Source organism: Leucopleurus acutus (genome assembly GCF_964270905.1).
Source record: "Leucopleurus acutus genome assembly, chromosome: 3".
Classification (NCBI taxonomy): domain Eukaryota; kingdom Metazoa; phylum Chordata; class Mammalia; order Artiodactyla; family Delphinidae; genus Leucopleurus; species Leucopleurus acutus.
Window position 1 is genome coordinate 142,202,933 of NC_139145.1, and position 19,038 is coordinate 142,221,970.

The 19,038-nt window shown below is 37.7% G+C and overlaps 1 protein-coding gene across 3 annotated transcripts in view; it reads left to right on the plus strand.

The window, feature by feature from the left end:
- Positions 1–19,038, plus strand: part of C6 (complement C6) — an 85,090-nt gene that overhangs the window by 17,931 nt on the left and 48,121 nt on the right. For all 3 annotated transcript variants that reach the window (XM_082837237.1, XM_082837236.1, XM_082837238.1), the window contains 2 exons: positions 1,204–1,342; positions 6,025–6,225. In XM_082837237.1, the coding sequence (XP_082693363.1) occupies positions 1,204–1,342; positions 6,025–6,225 (340 nt within the window). The remainder of the gene's footprint in view (positions 1–1,203; positions 1,343–6,024; positions 6,226–19,038) is intronic.

The following is a 19,038-nucleotide window of genomic DNA, read 5'->3' on the forward strand; positions in this document are numbered from 1 at the left end:
AAGCCAGAAGCTCTCTGAACCCCATACTTTGGGTATTTTTATGGCGGCTTCATCACATACGTGTGATAGATCATTACTCCTATTTCTAGGCTCTTTCCCCTCTTTGGAGAATGGAGGGTAGGGCAAAAATTTCCAAGCCTTGAATCATGGCATGATCTTTCTGGTGACCAGCCCCCATCCAGGAGCCCACCAAGAGTCACCTCATTGGAACAAAAGACACTGCTGTCACACAAGAAATTCCAAGGGATTTAGGAGCTCTGTGTCAAAAACTGGGATCAAAGAACAAATACTAGAAGAAAAGATGCTGTTAGTGTTCTCATCATTCAGGAAATTGCAAGGGTTTTGAGAGCTCTGGTCCAGGAAATGGGGGGCAGAGACCAGTATATATATTTTCTATTATCTCATCTTATGTAATCCAGCATTATCAAATTTTTGGCACAAAACTTTTTTTTTCACAGAATACATATTAATATCTATAAGAACTTGGAAAACAATTAGCATTCTGAAAAAGTTTTCATCTACCACAAAACAATTTCTTAAATACTTGATTTGTACTAAGCTAATTAATCTCTCTATGCTTCAATTTCCTCATTTGTAAAATAGGTATAATAATTATATCTATATCACAATCACATGGTTATCATAAATATTAAGTAAATATAATAATATTAAATACAGATCAAACAGTACTAGACTTATAGTAAATATTATGTAAGCATTTGTTAAACAAATTTTAAATATCATTATAGTTATTAATAAAAACAAACTAATATGATTACAATTCTATTAAAATATTGCTATTACTATTTCATTATTAGCTCTCTATAAGAATTCTTTTACTGTATCATACTGAAGGAAGTGAACCCAGATTGGCATTATGTAATAATTTATTTCATAATCTACTTCCAAAGTTTGTACTGGTTCTGTAACTCATGAAATAATTATAAACTCAAATTTTATGTCATGATGAAAGCCTAGAACAATTAAATAAATGGAATAGGGAGAACCTAACAGAGCCAGAGGGGCTGAGTTTGGCTTCCAGCCCTTTTTGGATACCTCACCATAAACTACAAAAAAATGGGCTTTCCTTCAAGCCATTTGTCATGAGTCAAAAACATCTAAGAGAATAATTTCTTTCATATACAGTAAATTTTAAAGATTGCTCTACATCTATTGAATTCTTAAAAATTACTTTGTTTATAGGTTTCATTTTCTGGCAGGAGAAGCCAGAGGAGAAGTCCTCGATAACTCTTTCACTGGAGGAATATGTAAAACTGTCAAAAGCAGTAGAGCAAGTAATCCATACCGTTTCCCTGCCAATCTGGAAAACGTCAACTTCGAGGTACGACAGCTTATCATGGGGCACTCCAAGTGCCAATGGTGATTATAAGCTAAATTTCCAATGAAAAATGAGTCATGAAGGAAGGGACAGAATAAAAAGGTAATGAACCTTTTTCATCACCTTTTATGTGTTGGTATTTAATCCTTCCACAACCCAGTAAGGTCAGTGTTATTATCATCAATTTACAGATGGAAAATAAGGAAACTAATTTGTCCAAAGTTAAACAGCTAGTAAGTAGTGGATTAGAGATTTAAGCACAACTTTTCCAAATTCCAGAGTTCATGCTTTCTCCTGTGAACAAATAGCTGTAACATGTCCCCACTCAGATAAATGACTTGGTTTATTCAGAATTTTCTTCTACCATAGTTAGTTCTCTCGGATAACCACAAAATTTAGACATAAAAGAGGACCCGGCTTCCAAAAAAAAAATTAAGATGAATTTAAGTATAATGGGGGTACTTCTGCTTACCTTCCACCCCATTTTATTAGTTGGTTTGGTTTTCTGTTTGTTTTCCTGAGAGGTAACAAGCAGCATACTATATATTCTCAGAATCTAGCCCAGGGCCTTACACATGATAAGTACTCCATACTTGCTGAACTAAACAATTTGTTTCTTTTAATTTATAAGAGAAACAGGAAAGACATGACTTTAATGGCTACATCCATGCATACAAATTTGACATACTAGAGAGAATTTCAGAAAATCTAATGATTTCTGAGACCACTTTACAGATAGTATGTGTTCAGCAAAATTCATTCAATCTCTTCTAAAAAATTTTTAAAAACATTTTATATTCATATAAATACAGGCATTTGACAAACTCAATTTAAAAACCATCTAATATATGTTAATGGGTGTGGGGAAATGTCCTTGGGGTCCAACTGCCAAATTCAAACACCTTTGGGGAGACTTACCCTGAGAAGTCCCATCCCTGCCTGGAGGTAGATGCGACAAGAGTAACACGTGACTCTGACCAGGTAAAGAGAATACTCACTATCTCCCCACAGATCCAGAAGATGCTAACCCCAGAGGGTCCACCACTACCAAGGGAGGTAGAAAAGGTCTTGCTGGTATGCTGAATAGGAACTCAAAAGAGACCTTTTTCCAAAGAAAAAATAACATCAAAAAGTCTGTCAATGATGGAAGATGTATTCTATTCTTACGATGTATTGAGTAGGCTTTGTAGACAGAGCTAAAACCCAGACATTTACATATAATATCATTATGTTGGAGGATGCTTTTTAACTCCTAAACAATCAATCCATAAGCTTACTTTCAAAATACAATAATTTCCAAAGAAACATACTGCCTATATTCTCTGCAAGCATCCCTTTTATACAGTTTTACAAGTGACAAATGTTAATTAAGCTCAGCAAAAGAGAGCAAACACGGGCTTAGATAACACTTTACACTTATATGATTCTATGCCCTTGAGGTTAATTACATCTATTGTATCTTAAAAATACTATATAATAATTTGCAGGACAAAACACTTAACCATCAAAGCCAACTGTCAGTCCTTGCTAAACATTATAAACCATTAGTTGTCCCACCAAAAAAGTACTAATAATTTGCTACTGTGCATCTCTTCCCAAGTTTGAATTCAGGGGTATCATATAGGTAGCTTGAAATCAGCTATAGTAGGAATATTTATGGCACAAGAAAAGGCAAATGCTGTAGTAAATCACAGATTTTTTTTTCCCTCTCAGAGAATTGGTTGTTAAACATTTACCAGCAGAATGTTGGATCCACCCATATAATTTAGTAACCCAAGCGTGTATGGCAAGTTATATCAGGAAATACAGCCTGAAAAATCCTCATTCAGAAGAAAGTAGATTCATCTCATTATCCGTGTAGTTCTGAAACTTGTCCAACCTTAAGATGCTGCCTGAGCTGATCTCTAACTATACGTCATTGAATTTTAGATAATATTCAATTGCTGAGGAAGGTCATGGTGATATTTCTTCAAACAAAGATTTGGAAAAGAACAGACCCAAGGTCACAGCTATTGGTTTACTTTCCACTGATCTCTTTATTACTTTGTTCATACCATTAACAGGCAGCTGTGCAAATCTAAGCTATTCCTTATTGAAAACAGTAGAGGAAGAGAAATTCAGCAGGCATCTGACTTCCTTTCTTCTACAGTATCGGAGCTTATTGAGACAGATGAAATCATGGGCTGGCTGGCACACAAAGATTAGAGGGGGCTCCTGAAAGGAAGACAATTGGACAGGAAGTCAGAATGGAAGACCATAGGAAGAATTCTGCCCCTCAGGGATCTTCCAAACGCTAAATGCAGAGCTAAATACCATAAGATCCCTGCACCAGTCCCCAGAGTTGTATCAGTGTCTCAGGAATCCTCCTCTCGTTTCTTTGGAGCTGCTGCTCGCTACTGGGTGTACGCTAAAGCACTTGCTGTCACCAGCAAACTACAGAGTGCAGTTACCACTAGACTTTTGATTCTTACCAATATACTGACCTACCTAGACAAGGTCTCTTGCTATATCTCAAAGCCTCAAGCCTTCATAGATCTGCAATGCCCCCAAAGCCTCCCTAAATCCCTTGTGAAATTCACAACTTCAGGTTCTGTCTCTAACCCTCACACCACAGAAAGTAGGTGTCACCATGTCCCCTCCATTCCCCAAGTCTCTCTTAACTCTCTTCTGCCCCTCCCTACAAACCCAGCTCCTTTCTTCAAACACAAAAGTGAAAGTGTCAACACATATCGAGCCCCAGGAGGTCATCAGCCCACAAGATCCACAGGTAGTCAGGAGGGCTAAGAATAAGATGTAAAATGAGGATTAAACCTTTTCCCCAGAGTTTGCGTAACATCTCTTCCTGGGAGAAGCTAGGAAGATGGAGCTAATCAGAGCCCACCAGCTGCTCCTTACACCTCACGAAAAGAGCTCATCTTCCTCCTTTCAAATGTTGTCTTGGCTTTCCATATTCCCATTCATGAAACAGCATTCCCATTCATTCACTCATTCTCTCTCTCTCTCACACACACACACACACACACACACATACACATTTACTTGGTCAAAAACTTCTGTTGACTTACCTCCTAAATATCTGTCAAATCCACCACTTTCTCTCTACCCAACCACCATTCCCCTATACCTGGCCATTCTCCTGAATCACTTGGCTGATTGCAACAGTTTTTTAAACTGCTCTCCTTGCCTCTACTTTAGTTATCTGTAGTTAACATGATCTTTGCAAAACAAATGTGATGACAACATTCTCAACTTTTCAGTCACTCAAATAATATTTTTAAAGAACTTATCAGATGCAAAATCTTGCATTTAGACGTCAATTCAAATGCTTTAGCAGGGCATACAAGGCCAGGCCCCAGTTTCCCAGTTCAATCTAATTTTCCAGCACTGCTCATCTATAAAACTGCCTTCCCACCAAGCCAATATAGGTGGTCAGATTTTCTCTGAGCTTCTGCCCAGGATACCCAATGCCCCTACCTTACGTGCAAATATTGTTTTCTTTAGGTGACACATCTTTTCTTGTGTGAGAGTTAATTTATAAAATAAAATATTTGTAGTCTGAATTATTTTAGGCAAATGGTAAAGAGATGTCAGCAACTACATTTAAATATGGTTAACAGATGAGCCTCATTTGTGGACATTTTAAATGCTAACTAGCAGGCCCTGCAATGTCTCAAAGGAACACTGAACTTTTGACTGTATTTTACTGCTGAGCAAGATTCTCTTACAGCTGGGTTATTTCTTCCCTTGACTAATTGTGCAAGCTATTTCATTGTGACATGTGGTTTGCCTCACAGTGCATTTTAATATTGAATATTTTAAAACAAGGGATTTTTCCATTGCACACCAGACAAGCATTTTTTTAATTAGAATATAGTTGATTTATAATGTTGTGTTAGTTTCAGATGTACAGACAAGCATTTTTAACATAAAGAAGTACTCTTCAATCAATTTACTTTGCAACTTTAAAAAATTTGTCCATTGGTCTCCTCTTACCAGCATAATCATAACAACGATTTACCTTGGACTTGGCAAATACCTGCTCCACTCATAAATCAAGTCCCACTGGCTTTTTTTTTTCTTCTTCCCAGACCCAGTCAGGTGAAAACCGATAACCACCCACCAGGCAGAACCAATGGATTATTTGATTATTTGTCCTCTGTCTTGCAGACTTGGCCAGTGGAGTGCTAATGCCCAACATATGAATGAGACTAAAGGGTTGGTGATGGAGCCAGAGCAGGGTAGGACAGGATCTGCCCTCCCCTTTTCTAGGCCTCACTTTTCTGAAAGATACCTTCCATTAGCTTGCAAATGGCATCAAATTCACAGGCAGATTAAAAATAACTCTCTATTCCTGTCACCTCACTAAATCTCAGTTATGGAGTCATTTCCTTGACAGAGGTTTCCCTGGTATTGCCTCTCTGAGTTTTATAGTTATTTGTGACACTCCCCTTGGCAACACAACACTACCCACATTGAATTAAGTGTCTGTGATTATCTTTCTTCCTCACTAAACTTTGACTCCCTGAAGACAGGGACTAACACTATACCTCGTTCTCTAGCAAGATGGGTCTTCAACAAACCATTTACTGAATGCATAAATGAATGAATGATCATTGCATTAAGTGTTCACAAGTAACTCCAATATTTCCTAAATTATGTCTTACTTCATATGGATTTTTCTCCAGGTACAAACTGAAGAAGATGATCTGGAAACAGATTTCTATGAGGATTTAATTTCTCTTGATGATAATAAAGATCAACAAGGTTTAGCTATGGGCGAAGAGAGGAGCTATTTTCATGTACCAATTTTTTATTCCTCAAAGAGAAAGCGAAGCAGCACCCATAATTCTGCCTTCAAACAAGCCATTCAAGCCTCCTACAAAAAGGTAAAGAAATGGTTCCTGATCTTTTTATTCTTTCCTGAAAATTAACACCAATTCCAGCAATCATTCAAGGAGGAGAGAGTTTTTAATATCAAATGAATAGGATTTCTAACACAGATTTAAATAGACTTACTTTTTTGTGGTTATATCCCACTTCAAAAGTTATAGAGATAATATGTATAATAATGCTTCTTTTTGGCATGCATTTGGCTGTGTTTATGGTTATGTTCTCTTTAACATTTTTCTCATTATTTTAGGTGTATTTCTTATAAATCACATGCCACAAAATGTTCCTTTTTAAGTGTGATCTGACAGTCTAGGGTCTTTGCTAGAGAAATTCAGCCAACTTATATTTAGTATATTCCCTGAAATATTTGATCATATTTCTTCCATCTTTAATTTTTTGTACTCAACTTTATTGCTGGGTTCCTATTTCTTTACTTTTGTGTTGTCTGGTCACATTTCTGTTTACTCCTTTTTGTCCTTTTGGTTATTTTGGAAGTTCTACTAAACTTTTAAATTCTGCTGGTAGTTACCTTTCTCTAGTTAACAAGCATAATTAAACATATGTTTTTCTTTTATCCCTTGAAGTAATATCTGTAGCCTCCCAAAGGATGTTTTATTTACCTATTCCCCACGTCCCATTCCAAAGATCTCCTTGAAAACATATTTGCTTGTCTTTTTCCCAACACTATAATAACAGGGCTCCAAAACCTCAGTTTTATTGAGGTAGTTCAAAATCTTTGTATTTCAAGTTATTCCTAGGATTCCTAGGGATTGTTTTGTATTCATTTATATATTATATATGTTCATTTGTAATTTATTCTGGTTCTTGTCTTCCCAATGAACAATTCCTCACATAACACTTATAAATTCCAAGTTCATAATCTGTATTTTATATTTGCATTATATTTTATATATGTGTGTATATGCATGTGTATATATATATATATATATATATATATATATATGTATATATCCATCCCATATACTCATTACTGTTTCCTCTTCTTTCATCTTCCCTTTCTTGAGATCCTGTTCTCATTCAATAGCCATATTTTTAGTATTTTCTTCAGGTAGGATACATGCAAAGTATATACCCTAAATCCTTATGTATCTACAAATGCCTACCTTTTCACTGAGCAATAAAGAACATCATGGCTGGATGAAGGAATCTTGGAACATTGTCTTCTTTTCTTGATAGTTGGTGGATGTTATTCCACTATCTTCTAATTTCTATTGTTACATAGGAAAAATTACATGTAAGTTGATCTTTCTTTTGTTTTCTCTCTGGAAATTTACAATATTTTTGTACTCTAAGTATTGGACTTTTTCCACTAATCTTGCCAGAAACTAATGGAACTCTTTCAATATATAAAAATGCATCTTCATCCATTAATTTTTCCTCATCTGTTCCTGTTTCTTTTATTATTTGCTTATAACATCTCCTAGATATGTATTCCAACTCTTAAGTGATTTAGGGGATAGACATTTTCTATTAGACATTTTGAGACATTTACAAGTGTCTTTTAAAATGGTATCTGTTCCTCATTACAACCACCACTCTAAGTAGGATTTGTTCTTTTGAAAGAGATGAATGGGGAGACTGAGCCCTGAATCATAGAACCTGAGGGGAGAGGTGAAAAGAATAGACAGAGGTACCAACACCAGAACCAATGGCACCAACACTGGAGGGAACCATTTTATGGCTCCTCCTGTTTTTACCGTAGTGCCCCTCATATTTTTTATTTATTAATCCATACATTTATGTAAATATAAGACCTTATAGCACTACACAGATAATCTTTCCAAGCATTTCATTTATCTTCAAAAGAACCCTAAAAGGTAATAGTGAATTTTTTTTGCTTTATTTTTATAATTGAAGTATAGTTGATTTACAATATTGTGTTAGTTTCTGGTGTACAGCAAAGTGATTCAGTTATATATATATATATATATATATATATATATATATATATATATATATATATATATATACACACATACGTACATATACACATGTATATATTCTTTTTTGGATTCTTTTCCATTATAGGTTACTACAACATATTGACTATAGTTCCTTGTGCTGTATGGTAGGACCTTGTTGGTTTGTCTATTTTATATATAGTAGTGTGTATCTCTTAATCACAAACTCCTAATTTATCCCTCCCCCTACCTTTCCCCTTTGGCAACCATAAGTTTGTTTTTGAAGTCTGTGAATCTGTTTCTGTTTTGTAAATAAGTTCATTTGTACTGTTGTTTTTTTTAGATTCCACATATAAGCAATATCATATGATATTTGGCTTTTTCTGACTTACTTCTGTCTGACATACTTCACTTACTATGATAATTTCTAGGTCCATCCATGTTTCTGGATAATAATTTTTTGATGTACTGTAGAGTCCAGTTGTGTCACTGGTGAAGTCAACTTGATACCAGTGTTCTTTGAATGGGAGACTGATCACTGTTTTGCTGAAATCCAAATGTACCACATCCATAGCAGAGGTTCAACCTCCAAGTGGAGGAATGCAGGACTTAGTTCCTGGCCTCTTCTCTCTAGCTGTCTCAGGCCTTGGAGTTCCTGGCCTCTTCTCTCTAGCAGTCTCAGGCCCTTGGAGATACCAACCAGACTCACAGCTTCAAATACTACCTATATGTTGATGAAGCCAATATTTATGTTTCCAGCACTGTCAGTTGAACTCTATTCCAACTGCTTCTTCAACATTTCAACTTGGATTTTAATAAGCAACTCAAAGACAGCATGTCCAAAACTGGGCTCTTGACTTTTCTTCCTGCTGTAACTTGTCCTTTTCCCAGTCTTCTCCATCTTGGGAAAGGCAATTCTAACTGTGCAAGTGGCTGTGAGTAAAGACCTTGAGGACATGATTGATTCCTTTCTTTTCTTCACATCCGTATATACAATCGATCAGCAAATCCTACTGGCTCTGCCTTAAAAATACATCCAAATTCAGACCATGTTCTATCACCTCCACAGCTACCATCCATGGCTCAAGACACTATGGCCTGGATAATACCAATAGATATCCAAGGGGTCTTCTTCCTTCCTCTTTAACTGTCTTTCAGTCTATTTTCAACAGAGCAGCCAGAGTGATGCTGACTGGATACTGGCTATAAATCATACCATTCCGCTGCTCAAACCCTCGAAGATTAAAAGCTTAAGTCTGTCCACTGACCTACAAGACCCCTCATTATTTTTCTGCCTTCATCCCCCATTATTCTCCCCTGTCCTCATTCAATTCAGCTCATAATGCCTCCTCACTGTTCCTCAAACACAGGCTGGCCACACTCTTACCCCAGGACCTTTGCACAAGCTGTTCCATCTACAAGCTTTCCCCCAAGATTTCTGCTTGCCTTCCTTTCATTTTTTTTTTTTTTTTGAACTGGAGTATAGTTGGTTTACGCTGCTGTGTCAGTTTCTGCTGTACAGCAAAGTGAATCAGTCATACGTATACATATATCCCCTCTTTTTTGGATCTCCTTCCCATTTAGGTCACACAGAGCACCAAATAGAGTTTCCTATGCTATACAGTAGGTTCCCATTAGTTATCTATTTTATGCATAGTAGTGTATATATGTCAATTCCAATCTGCCAATTCATTTCACCCCCCGTTTCCCCCTTGGTATCCATACTTTTGTTCTCTACATCTATGTCTCTATTACTGCTTTGCAAATAAGATCATCATTACCATTTTTCTAGATTCCACAAATATGCATTAATATACCATATTTGTTTTCTCTTTCTGACTTACTTCATTCTGTATGACAGTGTCTGGGTCCATCCACATGGCTGGATGTAATATTTTATGGCTGAGTAATATTCCATTGTATATACGTACCATATCTTCTTTATCCATTGCTCTGTTGATGGACATTCAGGTTGCTTCCATGACCTGGCTATTGTAAATAGTGCTGCAATGAACATTGGGGTGCATGTGTCTTTTTAAATTATGGTTTTCTCTGGGTATATGCCCAGCAGTGGGATTGCTGTATCATATGGTAGTTCTATGTTTAGTTGTTTAAGGAACCATACTGTTCTCCACAGTGGCTATATCAATTTACATTCCCACCAACAGTGTAAGAGAGCTCCCTTTTCTCCACACCCTCTCCAACATTTGCTGTTTGTACGTATTTTTGATGATGGCCATCCTGACTGGCATGAGGTGATACCTCATTGTAGTTTTGATTTTCATTTCTCTAATGATTAGTGATGCTGAGCAACTTATCATGTATCTCTTGGCCATCTGTATGTCTTCTTTGGAGAAATGTCTATTTAGGTCTTCTGCCCATTTTTTGATTGGATTGTTTGTTTTTTTTGATATTGAGGTACATGAGCTTTTTCTATACATTGGAGATTAATCCCTTGTCAGTTGCTTCATTTGCAAATATTGTCTCCCATTCTGAGGGGTGTCTTTTCATCTTGCTTATGGTTTCCTTTGCTGTGCAAAAGATTTTAACTTTCATTAGGTCTCATTAGTTTATGTTTGTTTTTTATTTTCATTACTCTAGGAGGTGGGTCACAAAAGATCTTACTGTGATTTATGTCAAAAAGTGATCTATTTTTCCTCTAAGAGTTTTACAGTGTCTGGCCTTACATTTAGGTCTTTAATCCATTTTGAGTTTATTTTTGTGTATGGTGTTGCATTTTTTACATGTAACTGTCCAGTTTTCCCAGCACCTCTTATTGAAGAGACTGTCTTTTCTTCCTTGTATAGTCTTGCCTCGTTTTTCATAGATTGGGTGACCATAGGTGGTGGGTTCCACGGATATATATTTCTGTTTTTGTGCCAGTGCCATACTGTCTTGATTACAGTAGCTTTTTAGTATAGTCTGAAATCAGGGAGTCTTATTCCTCCAGCTCCATTTTTCTTTCTCAAGATTGTTTTGGCTATTCAGGGTTTTTTGTGTTTCCAAACAAATAGTAAAATTTTTTGTTCTACTTCTGTGAAAAATGCCATTGGTAATTTGATAGGGATTGCACTGAATCTGTAGATTGCTTTGGGTAGTATAGTCATTTTCACAGTATTGATTCTTCCAATCCAAGAACATGGTATATCTCTCCATCTGTTTGTGTCATCTTTAATTTCTTTCATCAGTGTCTTATAGTTTTCTGCATACAGGTCTTTTGCCTCCTTAGGTAGGTTTATTCCTAGGTATTTTATTCTTTTTGTTGCAGTGGTAAATGGGAGTGTTTCCTTAATTTCTTTTTCTGATCTTTCATTGTTAGTGTATAGGAATGCAAGGGATTACTGTGTATTAATTTTGTATCCTGCAACTTTACTAAATTCATTGATTAGCTCTAGTAGTTTTCTGGTGGCATCTTTAGCATTCTCTATGTATAGTATCATGTCATCTGCAAACGGTGACAGTTTTACTTCTTCTTTTCCAATTTGGATTCCTTTTATTTCTTTTTCTTCTCTGATTGCTGTGGCTAAAACTTCCAAAACTATGTTGAATAATAGTGGTAAGAGTGGACACCCTTGTTTGTTTCTGATCTTAGTGGAAATGGTTTCAGTTTTTCACCATTGAGAATGATGTTTGCTGTGGGTTTGTTGTATATGGCCTTTATTATGTTGAGGTAGTTTCCCTCTGCTCACTTTCTGGAGAGTTTTTATCATAAATGGGAGTTGAATTTTGTCAAAAGCTTTTTCTGCATTTATTGTGATGATCATATGGTTTTTATCCTTCAATTTGTTAATATGGTGTATCACATTGATTGATTTGCATATATTGAAGAATCGTTGCATCCCTGGGATAAACCCCACTTGATCATGGTGTATGATCCTTTTAATGTGTTGTTGGATTCTGTTTGCTAGTATTTTGTTGAGGATTTTTGTGTCTATGTTCATCAGTGATATTGGCCTGTAATTTTCCTTTTTGTGATATCTTTGCCTGGTTTTGGTATCAGGGTGATGGCAGCCTTATAGAATGAGCTTAGGAGTGTTCCTCCCTCTGTGATTTTTTGGAAGAGTTTGAGAAGGATAGGTGTTAGCTCTTCTCTAAAAGTTTCATAGAATTTGCCTGTGAAGCCATCTGGTCCTGGACTTTTATTTGTTGGAAGATTTAACCACAGTTTCAATTTCATTACTTGTGATTGGTCTATTCATCTTTTCTATTTCTTCCTGGTTCAGTCTTGGAATGCTGTACTTTTCTAAGAATTTGTCCAATTTTTCCAGGTCATCCATTTTATTGGCATATAGTTGCTTGTAGTAGTTTTTTTATGATCCTTTGTATTTCTGCAGTGTCAGTTGTAACTTCTCCTTTTTCATTCCTAATTTTACGGATTTGAGTCCTCTCCCTTTTTTTCTTGATGTGTCTGGCTAAAGACTCAATTTTGTTTGTCTTCTCAATGAAGCAGCTTTTAGTTTTATTGATCTTTGCTATTGTTTTCTTCATTTCTATTTCATTTATTTCTGCTCTGATCTTTATGATTTCTTTCCTTATACTAACTTTAGGGGTTTTTGTTGTTGTTGTTGTTCTTCTTCTTTCCTTAGCTGCTTTAGGTGTAAGGTTATGTTGTTTATTTGAGATATTTCTTGTTCCTTGAGGTAGGATTGTATTGCTATAAACTTCCCTCTTAGAACTTCTCTTGCTGCATCCCATAGGTTTTGGATCATCGTGTTTTCATTGTCATTTGTCTCTAGGTATTTTTTGATTTGCTCTTTGATTTCTTCAGTGATCTTTTCGTTAATTAGTAACGTATTGTTTAGCCTCCATGTGTTTGTTTTTTACAGTTTTTTTCTGTAATTTATTTTAATTTCATAGTGTTGTGGTTGGAAAAGATGTTTGCTATGATTGCAATTTTCTTACATTTATTGAGGCTTCATTTGTGACCCATGATATGATGTATCCCAGAGAATGTTCCATGTTCACTTGAGAAGAAAGTGTATACTTTTGTTTTTGGATGGAATGTCCTGTAAATTTAAATTAAGTCCATCTGGGCTAATGTGTCATTTAAAGCTTGTGTTTCCTTATTAATTTTCTGTCTGGATGATCTGTCCATTGTTGAAAGTGGGGTGTTAAAGTCCCCTACTATAATAGTGTTACTGTCAATTTCCCCTTTTATGGCTGTTAACATTTGCCTTATGTATTGAGGTGCTCCTAAGTTAGGTGCATAAATATTTACAATTGTTATACCTTCTTCTTGTATTGATCCCTTGATCATTATGTAGTATCCTTCCTTGTCTCTTGTAACATTCTTTAATGTCCATTTTATCTAATATGAGTATGGCTACTCCAGCTTTCTTTTGATTTCCATTTGCATGGAATATCTTTTTCCATCCCCTCACTTTCAGTCTGTATGTGTCCCTAGGTCTGAAGTGGGTCTCTTGTAGACAGCATATATATGGGTCTTGTTTTTATATCCATTCAGCCAGTGTATGTCTTTTGGTTCGAGAACTTAATTCATTTACATTTAAGGTAATTATCAATATGTTTGTTCCTATTACCATTTTCTTAATTGTTTTGGGTTTGTTTTTGTGGGTCTTTTTCTTCTCTTGTGTTTTCCACCTAGAGAAGTTCCTTTAACATTTATTGTAAAGCTGGTTTGGTGGTGCTGAATTCTCATAGCTTTTGCTTGTCTGTAAAGCTTTTGATTTCTCTGTCAAATCTGAATGAGATCCTTGCTAGGTAATCTTGATTGTAAGTTTTTCCTTTTCATCACTTTAAATATATCCTGCCATTCACTTCTGGCTTGCAGAGTTTCTGCTGAAGAATCTGCTGATAACCTTCTGGAGATTCTCTTGTATGTTATTTGTTGCTTTTCCCTTGCTGCTCTTAATATTTTTTCTTTGTACTTAATTTTTGTTAATTTGATTAATATGTGTCTAGGCATTTTTCTCCTTGGGTTTATCCTGTATGGGACTTTCTTCACTTCCTGGACTTGGGTGACTATTTCCTCTCCCATGTTACGGAAGTTTTCAACTATAATGTCTTCAAATATTTTCTCAGACCCTTATCTTTCTCTTCTTCTGGAACCCCTATAATTCAAATGTTGGTGCATTTAATGTTGTCCCAGAGATCTCTGAGACTCTCCTCATTTCTTTTCATTCTTTTTTCTTTATTCTGCTCTGCAGCAGTGAATTTCACCATTCTGTCTTCCAGCTCACTTACCCATCTGCCTCAGTTATTCTGCTACTGATTACTCTAATGTATTTTTCATTTCTGTTATTGTGTTCTTCATCACCGATTGTTCTTTAGTTCTTCTAGGTCCTTGTTAAACATTTCTTGTATCTTCTCAATCCATGCCTCCATTCTATTTCCAAGATCTTGGATCATATTTACTATCATTACTCTGAATTCTTTTTTAGGTAGATTGCCTATTTCCTCTTCATTTATTTGGTCTTGTGGGTTTTTAACTTGCTCCTTTGTCTGCAACATATTTCACTGTCATTTTGTTTTGTCTAACGTACTGTGTTTGTGGTCTCCTTTCAGCAGGCTACAGTGTTGTAGTTCCTCTTGCTTCTGTTGTCTGCTCCCTGGTGGATGAAGTTGGTCCAGGTGCTTGTGTAGGCTTCCTGGTGGGAGGGACTGGTGCCTGTGCTTTGGTGAGTGGAGCTTAGTCTTTTCCTTCTGATAGACTGGACCACATCAGTTGGTGCGTTTTGGTGTTTCTGTGAGCTTAGTACAACTTTTGGCAGCCTGTCCACTGATAGGTGGGGTTGTGTTCCTGTCTTGCTGGTTGTTTGGTGTGAGGTGTCCAGCACTGGAGCCTGCATGCAGTTTGGCGGAGCTGGGTCTTGGTGTCAAGACGGTTATCTCCAGGAAAGCACACACCGATTAATATTTCCTGGTACTAGGAATTCTCTGGTGGTCCAGCATCCTGGACTTGGCACTCCCACCCTGGATGCCTAGGCCTGATCCCTGGCAGGAAACCAAGAGCCCACAAGCTGCACAGTGTGTCCAGAGAAAAAAGGAAAAAAAGGGAAAAGAAAACAAACAGATAAACAAAACCCAATACAAATGACAAAAACAAACAACACAAAAAAAGGATAAAAGAAAACAGACAAAACCCAAAACAAACAATAAAAACAAGCAAATAAAAAAAGACAAAGACAAAAAAACAGGAGAACAAACAAAAGAGCTCAAAAATGAAAACCATCAAAGACTAATTTAACAAAAATAAAAAACTAAACAAAAAAAGAAAGCAAACTAGATAAAAGGCAAAGAAACTATAAAACACACAAAATGACCAAAAAAGAACAAAAACAGAAAAATAAACACAAACCAACAAAAAAGTAAAGTAAAAATAGAAAAAAAATTTTAAATATTAAAAAATAAAATATAAAAAATAAAAACAACAAAAACTGAACAAAATGAACAAACAAAAAAGAATAGTGATAAGAATATTTTCCTGGGGACTCTGCTGTCAGTGTCCTTGCTCCCACAGTGAGCCACAGCCCAAATCCACCTCCCCAGGAGGCCCTCCAATACCTCTATGTAGGTCTCAACCCTCTGTGGGCTCTGTAGGGACAGCTCAGACTCCAACCTGGCCCGGCTTCCATGTGTACTTGCCCCCAAAGTCCACTGCTTTTAAAGCTAGACAGGTCTCTGTTGTGGGAACACTCATTGTCTATTCAGGTATTCCACAGATGCGGGATTTACCAAGCTGATAATGTGGGTTTAATCCATGGCTTGTACAGCTGCGTGGAGAGATTTCCTCCTCCTTAGTCACACCACCACTGAGGGTCAGCTTTGGCTTTGGCCCCACCTCTGCATGTGTGCCCCCTCCAGCATCTGTTCCCTGCCAAGGCAAGAGGGAGCAAAAGCCACACTTGATTGGAGCACACTTATTCTATCAGGCCAGGGAGGGGTATGGCAGCCACAACTGGGGTGTGTGTGAAGTGTCTGTGCCAGCAGAGACCAACAGGCAGTTGCAACAGACTGGGATGCACTCACTCTGGTGGGAGTCATTCCCAGTGCCGCAGAGGCAGGGGCTGGCATGTGGGGGCAGTGGCGGCCCTGCCCCTTGAACACCACTCAAAGATGGCACTTTGTTTCCTAGGCAGACCACAATTCCTCTAGGGGCATTCCTGGCCTCAGAGCCCCTCACTCCTGTCCCCTGTTGTATCCGTGCAGCCAACAGTGGTCCTTTCCCCAGATATTCTCTCTTAACCCCACACTTTAGCACTCAGCCCCTGCCAGCACTGGCAGATTCCCATCTCAGGCAGGAGCACCCAGGGCTGATTCCCGAGGCTTTGGCATGGGCAATGCTCAGGAACCTGGAGCCTATGCAGGGAGAGGAGGCCTTAGATTGAGGGGCAGGTGAGCCTGCTCAGATGGGTGCTCCTCCCAGTGCCCATGGAGGCCAAAACAGTTGGGTGGGGAAGGAGGTTACAATGGTGGCCCCACCCCTTGTGTGCCACTCAACAATGACGTCTTGCTTCCATGGTGTCTCAGGCTTCTGCAAATTCTTCCGGTTGTGGATCTCCTTACTCCTGTCCCTTTCACAGCCAACAGCTGTCCCCTCCCTGGGTCCATGCTCCAAACCCCACTTTCCAGCACCCAGCCCCCCTCTGCACCAGGAGACACACGACTCAGGCTGGGATGTGCAGAGCTGTGTCGTAGACCATGCGCACAGCTCTTACTTTGTCCTGCCTTCCACAGATGGTCTGCTGCATTCCCCTTTGATCCTCTGAAGGTCCCTTTCTGTCCCAGCTGATTTCCCCACCATGAGGGGGTTTTACTGAGTGCAGGAACCTCTCCTCACCTTTGGCTTCCTACCAGGGGTACTGGTCCTTTTTTTGATTCCTCTTTTCTTTTGTCTTACCCAGTCATGAGGGGATTTTTCTTGTCCTTTTAGGTGTCCGAAGTCTTCCGCTAATGTTCAGCAGGTGCTCTGTGAGAATTCTTCCATTTGTAGATGTATTCTATTTTTTTTTTAATTGGGATATAGTTGCTTTACAATGTTGTGTTAGTTTCTGCTGTACAATAAAGTGAATCAACTATATGTATACATATATCCCCTCCCTCTTGATGTACTTGTGAGGAGAGATGAATTTAGCATCCTCCTATTCTGCCATCTTGACTCCTCCCCCTCAGTAGTAGATGTTTTTAACACCATTTTGCAGATGAGTAAATTGAAGTCCATATATTTATTTTTAATTCAACAGAATTCATCAAATACCTACCATGTGTCAGGCACTACACTAAAGTCCAAGAAGTCAAGTCACTCCCATGATCTTACTACGAGTAAATGCCAGAGTTGGGAATTAAAATCAATTGTCTAATTTTTTCCCACTATCACATCTACCACATTATATCTCAAGCTACTTGCTTATTCATTCATTCCTTTATTCATCATTTCACCAAACTCTGGAAAGAGTATAGCTCTGGTGATATGAGCATGTTGAAAAAGAATAAAATAAATTCCTTTTATAACACAGATTGTTAGTTCACTTTTTTTTTTTTTTTTTTTTTTTTTAATTTTTTTATTTATGGCTGTGTTGGGTCTTCGTTTCTGTGCAAGGGCTTTCTCTAGTTGTGGCAAGCGGGGGCCACTCTTCATCGCGGTGCGCGGGCCTCTCACTATTGCGGCCTCTCTTGTTGCGGAGCACAGGCTCCAGACGCGCAGGCTCAGTAATTGTGGCTCACGGGCCCAGTTGCTCCGTGGCATGTGGGATCTTCCCAGACCAGGGCTCGAACCCGTGTCCCCTGCATTGGCAGGCAGATTCTCAACCACTGCGCCACCAGGGAAGCCCCTGTTAGTTCACTTTTGAATGGACTCTGGGTCATATTGTTCCCCTCACACTTACCAAATTATATTCTTAAGACAAGTTAGTGTCAGAATTACCAGGAGGTAAAAAGACACCTCCCCAGACCCTTCTTTTAATTTATTGATTCAGCATGTCTGGGATTGGGCGTGTGAGTCTGGCTTTTTTTCAATAAGTCCCCCAGCTTGCTCTGAAGCAAATCTATTATTTATAAATATATACCAGCCTCAAAATTAAGGTTTGCTTCACAGAATTTGTTTATAAATGTTTCAAACATGCTAGAGAACACTTGTAAAACCCTTATCTGTAGGTAAACAGCTGTTATTTTATCTCTAATAGTCTGAGCCAAAGTGGAAACATTTCAGGCTATTCACAGTATCAGGGTTGAACATATGAAACTGCTGATATTCAACCATTTTTGACTTACAAGATTGTCAACTTTGTGTGGTTCAACCCAACATCTTTGATTATAGATCTGAGCAGAATAAGGATATCTCAGGTTAAGGAGAAAATGCTACTGCAACCTCTCTTAATCTTCAAATAGATAAAATAACATCCCACAAACTTGAAAATCAATCCAAGCCCTTAAGTGGAGTTTAATGCTTTATTTATCTTGTCACTAAAAGATCTGACTAAACATTTGTTGGGCAGATAGTCTGTTTCAAGTCAAAATACCAGTTATCTCAGCAAGATTCAGTGCTTTTTTGAATTTTTTTACAAAATTGAACCAACAAAAAGATGGTTAAAATAAAGCAAGCTCTCACAGAATGTTGAAATAGACCACACATGGTTAATAACATACTGTCACATAATTTTTTAGTCCAGAATAGCCAGTTCTAGCCACCAGGCACTGACAAGTGGGGCACCAAGGAGGTGCTTGTGCTAAGTCGAGTTACCAAAATTTCACTTGTATTTTCCACAATTTCATTTTTTAAAGCAACCTGGAAATTTTTAACAACCCATTTCAATGCGCATATCCAAACAGGCACGTTTCAGTTATTCAGGAAGTTAAGTGTGCTTCTTTCTAAAAGCACAATGTCCCTCTACTTTTCCAAAGCCACACCTCTATGACAAAATTCAAGTA